Source organism: Copadichromis virginalis, linkage group LG8 (genome assembly GCF_057382275.1).
Source record: "Copadichromis virginalis isolate Kocher_CV1m ecotype Utaka linkage group LG8, C_Virginalis_male_GT1.1, whole genome shotgun sequence".
NCBI lineage: Eukaryota > Metazoa > Chordata > Actinopteri > Cichliformes > Cichlidae > Copadichromis > Copadichromis virginalis.
In genome coordinates, this window is record NC_140625.1 from 23629502 (window position 1) to 23642709 (window position 13208).

Here is a 13208-nt window from a genome sequence, read left to right on the forward strand (position 1 = left end):
AGAAGAAAATGAAACAGCATTCTACTGCTGTGACAAAATACATAAATCCATAAATAACAAAGTCAAGTAATCAATGCCACGTTTCATACAACAATCAATAAACCATCATCTCTTATAATGAATGTCATTCTAAATACTATTATAGAAAGACATTCTCATGGGTCCCATCAAAGTATATCAGCGTTAAAGCTAATAAATATTATCCAAAGTTAATCAAATATATTTACAAAACTCATTTAATCACAGGTGTTGCGCAACAGATTCAATAATGTAAATGGAATTTAACTCAATGCAAAATCTCATAGGCCGTTTCGGCATTTCATCAGAAAAGTAACAAAAAACATCCAAAACGGACAAAACTACAAAAATCAAATCACTCATTCAACTCTAGATACGTTAAATCAACATTCGGCCATAATGGAATAAACAAAAACAACAATATTCAATAGATGACACTAGTAATTGCACTTACTGTCGCTAGCCTAGCATTAGCTTACCGGCATTGTAGGATGCGCGATCGCGGCTCCACATGTACATTAATTGTGACGTAACAAAACAAACAAATAACTCACCGTTGAGTCGAGTGTGAGGTAGTGTAAAGATGAAGGAATCGGCCGGGTTATTGCACGCTGTCAACTGGCCTGTAGTGCAAAATTTGTCGTGATCTGACAAGTACACCAACCACAGGGACAACAGCAGCCAGAGGAGCAGGGACATGCAGCTGATTGACCCGGAACTTATACAGGATTCATTCCCGCCACAATAAAGGGACTGGCGGAAGTGGGGTCAGAGGTTACCGTGGTTACATGAGCAGCAACAACTCCACAAACCAGAGATGGCAGAGTTAATTTTAAAGTTTTTTTCTTTGCTTTTTTTGTCATCGTGTATCTTGATTATTTTGAATTTATTAGACAATAGGATAAAAAGCATCAGGTGGGTTGTGTTTTTATATGTTGACTCATGAAAAACCTATGATTGATTTAATCTGTTTACTGGTAAATTATTTTTTTATTTCTGTAAAGTTTTTCAAAGAAACACACACTTGTCTCACTAATTATCTTATGTTGCTTCTGTTTCCCTTTTGATTCAGCTGGTCAACCTTCATAGAAATAGATGACAGTGAATCGGAAGACTTTGTGCTTGAGAGGTACAGGGCATACTGGGAAAGAAAATTAAAATCAGGACCACCACATCCTGACTTTGAAGCAGAAATAGCAGAAATAGCAGATTCAGCAAAAAACAACACAATACAACGCATTGTAGCTGAGACCCCCATGGCTCTCCTCTACAAAAAAGACTTCAAGAAGCTTCCTCGGTGGGATTTTGAAGATGTTTACAGCAAAGATACTCAACATAGACGACCAGTAAGCATGTTAAGACAAGATATAGTAAAAACAGTCGAACGTATTAACTTTATGGATGTGAGCCAGCATAGCTGGAGTCATACCAGCCATCTGCATGATGCCTGACATTTCAGTTTCTGTCTTTTTGGCTTCTTGACGTATTGCTTTTGCTTTTTCATGATTTGTTTCAAGTCATTCATTTTTAACTTGTTTCATCATTTCATATTTTTTTATGATTTTCAGACATGTGCTCAGTCTCTACAAAACACTCAGGATGAGAAATTCAAGAAGGCTTTTCTTCCTAACATACGTTTGTTTCTGCACAAAGACAACATTAACATGAGCGAGTGGAATCGCCTTTCACATTTCAACAGTCCTTTTGGGTTTATGAACTACAAATATGATGGTAGGTCTTTATGAAGCTGATATTGGGTCAGTATTGTGTGCCAGACTGAAGAATGACAGAGTAATATACATCTATTCTCTGACTGGATTTTTAAACACATATGTAGTTTTATGAGATATGTTTAAACAGCCAATGAAATAACAGCACGTCAATGCATTTAGGAATGGATGAATAGAAAAGATGGCGTGCTGATATAAACCTAACTCTGGACTACTTAATAAAAAAAACATGAAGCAATTATTTTAAGTGAGATACAGTTAAAATATATTAATTCAAATATTTATTTATTCAAATAATTAATCATTAAGGAAAATGTGATTGGTATAAACTGAACATATACCAATCAAACAAAAGCTTACATTTAAAATCTACTTAACTAATCTAATTAACTAATGTAAACAGATTAGTTAAAGTATGCATTTTAGGCATTTTTTGTTATTTTGAGTGAATGAAGACTTATGAGAGACAATCGAGCGACTGTTTTGGTAGTCGCTCTATTGTAATTTAACAGAGAACTATTTTGTCTGGAAATTTTCAAGTGCCGAATTTAATGTGGTTCGATATGAAAGAGTTTACACATCATGAGAGTGTTGGGATGAATCATGCTATTTTTCAGGTGATGTATTATATTTTCTGATGGTGGCTATAAAGATTTAGTTGTTAATATCCATCGATTCAAACTATATGCTACCTGCATCATATTGTCTTGTTTGAGACATCGTTATAAAGACATACATCTTTTAAATATGAAACATTAGTTTAAAGCAAACTAACAAACCTCTTCTCTACTCATACAGCAACCATAAAACAATCACAGAATGTGTATTCATGTTTTTCTTTTGGTTTGCAGATGTGATGGATTCAGTGAAGCTGATTCCAAAGCCAAATAAGCCACTGCTTCTCCCAAAACTAGGTGGTGATGGCTGTGTGCGCTGTGCTGTGGTAGGTACTGGAGGAATCCTGAACGGCTCAAAGAAGGGAGTGGAGATCGATGGCCATGATTACGTTTTTCGGTAAGACAAAAAAAACCCAAGCAAACCTGTTTGTTTTGTTTGACAGGCACTAGGCCAGGGGTCAAATTCAAATTCAAATTCAAATTTTATTTGTCACGTACACAGTCATACACAGTACGATATGCAGTGAAATGCTTAGACAACTGCTCGTGACCTAAAGAAAAACAAAGGAAAAGGCTATGAATAAGATCGGAAATAAATATGAAAAATTAAAAAGGGTAAATTTAACTAGGAAGGAACAAAATATAAATTAAGGTTAAAAATGAAATAACTGTACAACACAAATTAGAATGAAGGGTAAATTTAACTGGGAAAGAATAAGATAAACTAGAAAGCGAAAATTTAGTGTGCCTATGCCGCTGCCAATGAGTGCAGTTTGCCATTCATACGGCTAAAAAAAAAAAAAAAAATCCAAATAAGGGTAGACAGGCCGTACTATTGCTGGCATACCACTAGAGTGAGCCAACACACCACTAATTAAGTGAGTGAGCCAACACACCACAAGTTAAGTTTCACTTCCCTTCCCATTCATTTCAATAGGCAAAAACTAGCATTAAAATATTCATATTTAAAAAACTATAGAAGTAATAAACACCAAAAGTCATAGCACACCATTCCAGCTCCAGCCGCACAAAATGATATAACATATGTGAACCTTGTCTCAAAACTGTGCGGCACATAAGCGTGGGAAAATTTTCACTAAAATATTAATATTTAAAAAACTGTAGAAGTAATAACCACCAAAAGTCATAGCAACTCATTCCAGCTCCAGCCGCACACAATCATATGTGAACCTTGTCTCAAAACTGTGGGGCGAGTTACGGTCCAAAATTTCAGGCGGAATAATAATAATAATAATAATAATAATAATAATAATAATAATAATAATAATAATAATAAATCCGAGCAATAGTAATAAGTGTGCCTTTTGGCATAGGCACACTTAAATATATAAATTAAAGTTGAAAATAAAATAACTGTACAACAAAATACACAATACACAGTATAGAACTATATAAGAATGTATGAAGAAATATAAATAAATAAATATATACACAATAACAGCAACTGTACAAGTATTAACTGGAAATGAAGAATATAGTGACCAGTGTTGTGCAATCCACATTATGTCTTGTGCAGTGCAAATATGCTTAAAGTGATTTAAGTGATGAAGTGAAAACAATGTCCAGAAAGTCCAGTGTGTGTGTAAGAACTATATGTGTGGGTCAGTACTGTGTAGTGGTGTGATTGAGAGACCGTATCGCCTGCGGGAAGAAGCTCCTCCTCAGTCTCTCTGTGTTGGTCTTCAGGGAGCAGAATCGCTTTCCTGACCTCAACAGAGAGAACAGTCTGTTGTTGGGATGACTGAGGTCCTTCACCATCTTCCTGGCCTTGGTCCAGCACCGCCTGCTGTAGATTGAGTGCAGGTCAGGGAGCTCGGAGCGGATGGTGCGCTCAGCTGATCGCACAACCCTCTGTCGAGGGTCAGCAACCTTTAACACCCAAAGAGCCATTTGGACCCGGTTTCCACGCAAAAAAAAACACTGGGAGCCGCAAATACTTTTTGAAATCTAAAATGAAGATAACACTGTATATATTGTTTTGTTTTGTTTTTTACCTTTATGCTTTGTGTGAACAACTAAAGTAAGTAAAGTTTATTTATTAAGCGCTTTTCACAGACAGGCAGTCACAAAGCGCTGGACACAAATATTAAAATAAACAATACAATCAATAGACATTATACACAATGTAAAAGATCAAATGCAAATAATGTAAAGAATATAAAATACGTAGATCAACAAAAAGCTTGTTTGAACAGAAAAGTTTTTAACTGCTTATTAAAAGATTCCACAGAGCAACTAAGGTGTGTTTCTTATGAAATCCATGAAATGCTACAGAGAAAATTACATTTTATTTATGTAATTAACACATTTTGAACTCTTAAAGAAATATAACAAAAGGAAAGACACCCAGCTGAATTAAAATGATCCACACATTTAGACTTTTCATCACCACTTTACGGTAACATACTGGCGTCACTGTTGCCAGCGTCATACCGTGACGCCGTGTTACGGTAGCTTACTGTTCTGCAGGATGATACCGTTTTTTGCTGGAGTAGTATAATACTCTTGGACAAATTATGGTAACGCACCGTAGCCTTTTTTACGGTATCTCACTGGCGACAGTGACGCCAGTGAGATACCGTTATGTTGTAAATTACGTCAACAAAGTAACATCATACTGTGATACTACCGTTTATTCACGGTATGTCACTGTAAGCCCGCTGCAAGGTAATAAACTGCAACATATTAACCAGTAACTCACCGTTATCACGCATCATCAGTACCAAAAATATTCATCTCTGCTAGAGGATACCGTGTCCCAACAGGCGGTCATTTACTGTTTAACAGGTAATTTACCGTAATTTCAGTTAACAGTAACATACTGTAAGAGACTGGAGGGTTCCAAAAAAATTGGATGGATGGATAGATACACACACACACAAAATATAATTCATGTGCTTTACACCACTTTATTTCAATTCTGATTTTTCCCTGCTGAAATACACATTTCCAAAATCAAAAACTGAAAAGAACTGAAAACATATTTTCATTGAGGAAGCACTTGTTTTTACTAAACCATGTAATCCATTATTTTCTCAGATGGTTGTACAAACATTAACGATATTATGTCATATCCATATCATGGCAGACAACATATGCTCAAGTGTTGGGTTTTCTTAGTTATATTTTTTAGGGTCTTAAACCTACAATGTGAAGTGCCTTGGCATTCATTTTGGTGGCACCATACAAATAAACTGAATTGTAATGAATATAATATCAAGCCCCACACTTCTGCCTTTATATACACTTTGTCCAAAATACTGGCTCACACCACCAAATCATTGCACAAAACAGGGTCCACAATGACATGGATGATCGTGTGTGGTGTGAAGGAACTTGACTGACCTGCACTGAACCCTGATCTTGCTTTGTGGACTGAGTTCATTGATTTGTAGGGTGAGCCAATACATGTGACAATTAAAGTGTAAGTAGCTGAAATAATTTTTAACAAACGGGTAAAAGAAGGAAAAAAAAATCAAAACTGTTGCACTCAAAAAACCTATTGGACAGAGACAACGTCTTGCAAGATGGCAAGAGAGCTTGTCTTCATTGTTGCTGGTCTTGTGTAAATGTCCAGAAAGCATGGGCCATGGATCATCTGTGGAGACATGGGTAACAACACATTGGTCACTTAAATTATACAAGAAATTCACTAAAAATGGCAAAAACAGTTACCTAATTTGAAGTTCTCCACTCAAATTCGGTAAGCCGCTGGAGGAAAGTTGTGACATGAGGGTTAATGTGAACAACCTTTCGCTTTACAGTGGTCCCAGTCCTTCTGCTTGTCCCACACTTGGAGGTACATTTTGTTCCCTCTTCAGGGTTTATCCTTACAAAAGACCTTGCACACGCTGACTCCTGGTATTCCAGGTTCAATACATAGAATGAACCAAAGAAGATTACACGCCCCTCTGGACTCACCATCCAGCAGGTGGCGGTCATTGAACTTTGTCCTTAAATGTATAGGGGCAACATGTTGTCATTATGCAACATAAAATAATTTCAATACTTCACTTCTTCACACTGTCTAGATAGTCATAAAGCAAATAGCTATGTACAGTTAATTATTAATGGCCTTATGTACATAAGTCCGTTTTAACATATTATAATTGTACATAATTGGGAATTATTCTGCACATTAAACACACCTAACAAACAGTCAGCCCAGTTAAATTACCGGAGATTAATCAACTGTATGGTTATTTTGGAGTTTATAATTTGTGCTGCTGTTAAACTTTACAGTATTGACTTCAGTATTTCTGCTGTTGGTGTAGCTAGACTACTATGTTGATCAGTAATATGTAATGTGAAATTTGATATTGTTACTTTGCTGGATTCACTGAGACACATGTCCAACAACCTTGGTTTATAAAGGAAATTACATAAATTTGAGCTAACAAAACAGAGACTGGATACCTGTGTCCACGAAAAGCTCCTGTGCCAAACAGAAATTTTAATATGGTCTAATCAGCTCTATTTCATAAATGACTTCTTACCAAGAATAATCAGCCTTGGGGTGCTTGGCAGGCTTTTAACGTGCAAACTGAACAATATAAATTTGCGTGCACTGAAGCCACAAAATTTAGAAATACACATAGTTGCAAAAAGTTCAGTGACCAATTACCTTTCCTAAATGACAAATGCAATGCAAAAAATAAGAGTATTGTCAATAGGGACCGATTCCCAGTTTTTACATGATCAAAATTATTCACAAAAGGCTTCAGTAAACAGAAAATGTGTGCCGACAAGAGAACAGTGCACAAAAATAAAAAGATATTTGAGCTCGACGCTTTAATGGGTTTAACATGACTTAGTCAGCACTCCGCACCGTACAGGTAGTACAAGCACACCTTAAAACACTGACCAGCTAACAGCTTTAAGCATTTGGGCGCAACCTCGGTAGTTCACCGATACACCTGTTGCAAACGTCCAAGTTTCTATCAAGTCTCATAAATCCATCGGCAACTATTACGGGCGATCGTGGCTCAAGAGTTGGGCGTTCGCCTTGTAATCGGAAGGTTGCCGGTTCGAGCCCCGGCTTGGACAGTCTTGGTCGTTGTGTCCTTGGGCAAGACACTTCACCCGTTGCCTACTGGTGGTGGTCAGAGGGCCCGGTGGCGCCAGTGTCCGGCAGCCTCGCCTCTGTCAGTGCGCCCCAGGGTGGCTGTGGCTACAATGTAGCTTGCCATCACGTGTGTGTGAATGGGTGGATGACTGGATATGTAAAGTGCTTTGGGGTCCTTAGGGACTAGTAAAGCGCTATATAAATACAGGCCATTTACCATTACCTAACTAGTCTTTTGAGTCTCCACATTCATAGATATTGACATTTTGTCTTAGCATTTGAATGAAAATATCCTGGTAGGGTAGCTTAAAAGTCAAAACAAACAGTAATAAGAACGCATTTCGGACTTCTCTCGAATAAGTGAAAAAAACACTTACCTTCACACTGATTAGCTGGTTCCGATCCAACTTTAATGTGTCCCATGTCAGTCCGTTTTAGGGAAAAAGTGTTAAGTGGTTTCATTTAATTTTGAGATGCCCGCATGGACGAGCAATTTGGAGTCTAGCAGAGTTATCACGAATAGCATATGATCTTCAGATATAATCCAATCAACCTTGCATTTAACCCGATTGAACATCCAGTTACCTCTGACTACTTCTAAGTTGCACATGTTAACGGTCTCATCATCACTCTGTGCTGCAGCGAACTGGATCTGTGGCACAGAATAGTTGATGGTGATGTTGTTCTCCTGCTTTGCAGCTTTGTTTGAGTCTGAATTGCGTCTTATGCTGGGCAGACACTGTGCGAAGAGAAGCAGATCAATATTTTCTTGTTGTTGTTATTTTTTTATTTTTTATTTTTTGCCTGGTAGTGACCGAAAGAACGAGATCGCGGATACAAGCGGCAGAAATGAGCTTCCTCCGAAGGGTGGCTGGCCTCTCCCTTAGAGATAGGGTGAGAAGTTCGGCCATCCGGGAGGGGCTCAGAGTAGAGCAGCTGCTGCTCCACATCGAAAGGAGCCAGCTGAGGTGGTTCGGGCATCTGAAAAGGATGCCCCCTGGGCGCCTCCTGGGTGAGGTGTTCCAGGCATGTCCCACCGGGAGGAGGCCCCGGGCAGACCCAGGACACGCTGGAGAGATTATATCTCTCGGCTGGCCTGGGAACGCCTTGGTATTCCCCCGGATAAGCTGGAGGAGGTGGCTGGGGAGAGGGAGGTCTGGGCCTCTTTGCTTAGTACAACTGCTGTCATTCACGAAGAATGGAGGCTTCCATATTCATTCACTTCTGTACTGGCATTACTCTTTCGATAGTCTATGACTATATAAATCTCGTATCAAAGAAACTGTTGTATTGATTTTAAAAAAATCTAAATAAAATGTTTATAAAATTCCACAAAAACAACATTTTTGTTTATTTTCTAACTACAAAAAGTTGGAACAGGTAAAAAAAAAAGGAAAATGAAGTTGGGCTAACACCCCCCCCCCCCCCCCCCCCAAACAGCTAGCTAACAAGTCAGTGAGATAATTGGGTATAAAAAGAGCATCTTGAAGAAGATGGACAGCAGTTCAACAACATACAAAACACTAAGTCTACAAATTATTGGAAAAATGTTTCTCAACGAAAAAACATAAAAGGTTCCTAGACTTACATCGTTTCTATAGAAAAATAATTATTTAGTCATTATTTGAATTCAATTCGATTGAGATGTGAAATGATGAATAGGATAGAGATGACACAGAACACCACAGTACCAAATAGTTATGGAGGTTTATTAGAATACAGACGGATGATGCACAGTTGTAAATATGGACAACTCTTTTTCAGATGTGTTGATGTCATCAAAGTGTAATATTCTTCTTAAAATGGTACATTTTTTCTGTGTTCCATTGTGTATAATATGTGGGTTTATCCGATTTGCAAATAACTGCAGTCTGATTTGATTTACACTTTACACAATGTTCCAGCATGTTACGAATTAGAGTTGCTTTATGATGATACTTCACATGAAATTGCTCACTGTCCCACAAGCAGTTTATATATGGCAGATATTTGTAGTCAACACCTAGACATTGGTATTGCACTTTTAGCTAGCAACAACTGATAAAATGTATTCTTGTCTTGTCTGGCAGGATGAATGGTGCCATCACTAAGGGTTATGAGGAAGATGTAGGAAACAAAACATCGGTTTACGTTCACACAGCCCACTCCATCACGACATCACTTTACTTGCTCAAGAAGTACGGGTACAAATCTGCCCCTCATGACGAGGTACTTAAACTTCAAAGACAACAGTGTTGTATCGTACTTATTTTCCCTGCACAGAATAAACATAAGGGCTCCCCTTTTCCTTTTGACAGGGTATAAAATATGTGTTGATTCCAGAGGGGATGAGGGATTTCCAGTGGCTAAAGGCTCTTCTGAGAGGAGAAAAGGTCTCTGCTGGCCCATACCGCAATAAACTGTGAGTATAAAATGCAAAAAAAAAGAAAGAAAATTAATCAAGAAATGTTTTCACCACTTTCAAAAAGTTGCAATTATCCCATTAAGGAATTAAGACTCCAACTGTATTTGTTTACGTCTTGTTTTGTTTTTTGAATCATGATGTAAATGTTTTGTACTCCCAAACACATATGTTTGTTTATTTTTCAGTAAATAAATAAACACTATAACCTTCTATTTTTCTATTTCTATTTTATGGGACACATAATGATGCCACTGAGGAGAAAGTTATTAAGATTATTTGTACTATCATACATTATCCTTTACAGTATTTATACAACAATTGGACAAAATAAAATATTAATCAATACAAATATATATATTTAATCTATTAATTTATTCAAAGTCTGTTATCTTAGGTCAACACTGTAACATAATATAATATAGAAAAAAAAAAGAAAGAAAAAAAACATGAATTTAACCAAATTAAATTCAACCAGTTGCCATTTGTTTCACAAATGCAAATTTTGAGTGTACATGGAAGCTTTACCTGCATACATATAAAATGTTTGTGACATGTAATTTAAATGTATCTTTCTAATATAATGTCTTTTACAAATCAAAATATCTTCTGTGGCATATATGTGACTAACAAGTGTGCCATATTTCGTCTTCTAACCTCACCAGACCAAGGACCTACTATTCAGGGCAATACAATGAAAGTCGTTTCTACGTTCTGCACCAGGACTTCCTCCGATATGTGCGGAACAGGTCAGCCTGCAATTAACACCCTGTACATAGTATTTTTGTTAAAAGGGCTATGAATAGTTAGAAGAAAGCTTTCATGGCTACTGGATGGACTCACGCGCAGACAGTTCTTTCTTTGAGAACAAAAGGAGATTATTTATTTACAACAGGGATCACCTCAGTGCTATATATATGTGCAGTGAGTTGGGAGGGGGTCCAGGGAGAGAAGGGGGGGGGGGTATCCACACACATGCTTCCTCTTCCACACAGTCACCGCCACAGCTCCTCCGCACACTCGCTCTGAAACTCCACACACGCTGCCACACCCGTTTGTTGTTTACAGCTCTACCCCAGGAATGCAACCTTGTTAGCTAATTCAACCATACAGTTGGGATTCCTATTAGAAATGAACAATAAGGATGAGAAACAAGCAAAACATCACTGGAATAACTGTTATAAGATTGTAACTCAGACATGAATGTCAGCATGAACAGTCCTTGAACAATGTAATTATACAGTACTTTCCCTATTTACTTTGAAAATGGGAAATATTTGCAGCAATTTATTGAAACATGTGCAAACATACATAGACATACAATATATTAGACAAAATATATTGGTACAATTCTAACCAATCAATGTTTGGTGTGACCACCTTTATTTTTCAACACAGTCTGAACTCTCTCAGACAAACTTTCCTGTAATTCCTTTAAGTGGTCTTCAGGAGTAGGACTCCAGTCTTCTTGAAGAACATCAAGTAATTTACACTGAGTAATTTTCTATGCATGTGTTCTTTTACAGTGTGTTTGGGATTTGGAGGTTGCCTATTCTGCTGTCATAGAAGTGTAGCTCATTTTCCCCATGTGTATGCTTAATTGATGCTTCTTCTTCACTCACAGGTTCTTACTGTCACCTAATCTGAATAAAACATCCTGGTCTTTGGTCAGACCAACCAACGGGGCATTCACTGTCTTCTTGGCTCTGCACACCTGTGACATAGTGAGTTAAAACTACTTGAACTTTGTGTGCTTATTGCTGGTATTCACAGCTTTAGAAGCATTGACCTGGCAATTAACTCTAGAATGAGCAAGTCAACTTTCAGGAGCTTTCTCACACAGCCCAGATGAATCAGAAATAAGATGAAGAGTCAAAGACACCTTTCATGAAAAAGCACATTTTTACTCTGCAAGTTAAACAAAAGGTCCGCCCCATTGGGATTAATACAGTGCCACCCACCACATACTTCCCTTCATGAAACATAAGCGTTTTCACTGTTCTTGGTGTTTTAAATCCAAGAATAACTGGGATGAATCTGATGGATCCCAACCATCATAGCCTTTGCCTCTCTAACTTTGTCCTCAACCTGCCTTCCTCTTATTTTAATAAAAAGACACATACACACGTATAATCATAATATATTTCTCCTACTATTTCTCCTGCCTTTCTGTCTTCCTCAGGTCGATGCATATGGATTCATGACTGACGACTACGTCAAATATCCTAACTACTATGTTGAGAAAAACATGAGCAAAGTCATTTTCTACGCCAACCATGACTACATTTTGGAGAAGAATACATGGAAAGACCTTCATAACAGGAAAATAATCAGGCTGTTTCGAAGAACTGAGTCAAAAGCAAAGAACTAAAAGCAACGCTGACATGATCAAGATTTCTGATTACCAGATTTAAAAACAACTATGTGTACTTTCCAAAGACTGAGACAATATGTGATGCTCAGTTTTACTCATTATGGTAGCTGGTTTTATTTTTCTGCAACTCCTTTTGTGGTTTTATCAAAAGCAAAAGACGATCGAGCAGTAATATCTCATTAATGATGCAAACTAAACCATCCAAAGCAAAGACGCTATGATTATTATCACTCATGTTATTTTATTAAAGTGCATCTCTGTGGGTAAATTTCCATAGATTAAAATCAAGCATCGACAACAGCTGGGATTGAGTCAAGAGCATTAATGCAGATGAACTCTTTGCCTCTTTATTTTTACTATTGGTTTAATTTGGTCACATTGAAGGGGTTTTCAGCATAAATGGCAGTTTTATAAATTTTCTTGCATTTGAATACTTGATATTGTTTGGTTACTATTGGTTGCAGATTTTCAGTTTTCATTTATGCTTTTTCAGCTTATATATCAAATATTGACAAAAGAGTAATATGTAATCCAGGTATATCTGTATAATTATTTACGTCTGATGTGTTATTTAGCTTTAAGATAAACGCTGTTAATACCTGTTTGTGACAGCTGTAGTTACAGCTTTTACTTGTGGCACAATATCTTCATGTTGAAACCAAATAGCCAATTATATAGTCCACCCCTGGAAAAAGGCATAATAACAAGATTATATTATTATCCTTTTTTTATTTGTTTGTTTGTTGGATTTTAGTGGTTGACTTTGCTTTTATAGTAAATTTAAATTTCTAGAGGTTTAATGGAGAAAAAAGCTGTGATTTTATTGTGGTGGTTTGTTTTGATGTTACAGTTTTTCTCTGTTATTTTATTTTCTTAATTAGTTCAAAAGTTGTATCTTTCAGAAAAATTATTTTTTGTGAAACACAAAATGTTCAGTCAAACACAACAAGTTTTGTATAGAGTTGTTTGATGTATCAATGAC

The 13208-nt window shown here is 37.0% G+C and overlaps 1 protein-coding gene across 2 annotated transcripts; it reads left to right on the forward strand.

The window, feature by feature from the left end:
• Positions 1–812: 812 nt before the first annotated feature.
• Positions 813–12904, forward strand: LOC146703442 (alpha-N-acetylgalactosaminide alpha-2,6-sialyltransferase 1-like). 2 transcript variants are annotated; one of them, XM_085466678.1, is made up of 9 exons: positions 813–933; positions 1091–1364; positions 1587–1749; positions 2600–2762; positions 9521–9659; positions 9749–9852; positions 10518–10601; positions 11477–11576; positions 12035–12904. In XM_085466678.1, exons 1-9 carry the CDS (start codon positions 836–838, stop codon positions 12221–12223), a joined length of 1314 nt encoding a protein of 437 aa, XP_085322804.1. In that variant the 5' UTR covers positions 813–835; the 3' UTR covers positions 12224–12904. The 2 variants fall into 2 exon arrangements, with proteins under 2 accessions (XP_085322804.1, XP_085322805.1); XM_085466679.1 differs by having other exon boundaries at positions 2663–2762.
• Positions 12905–13208: the final 304 nt, after the last annotated feature.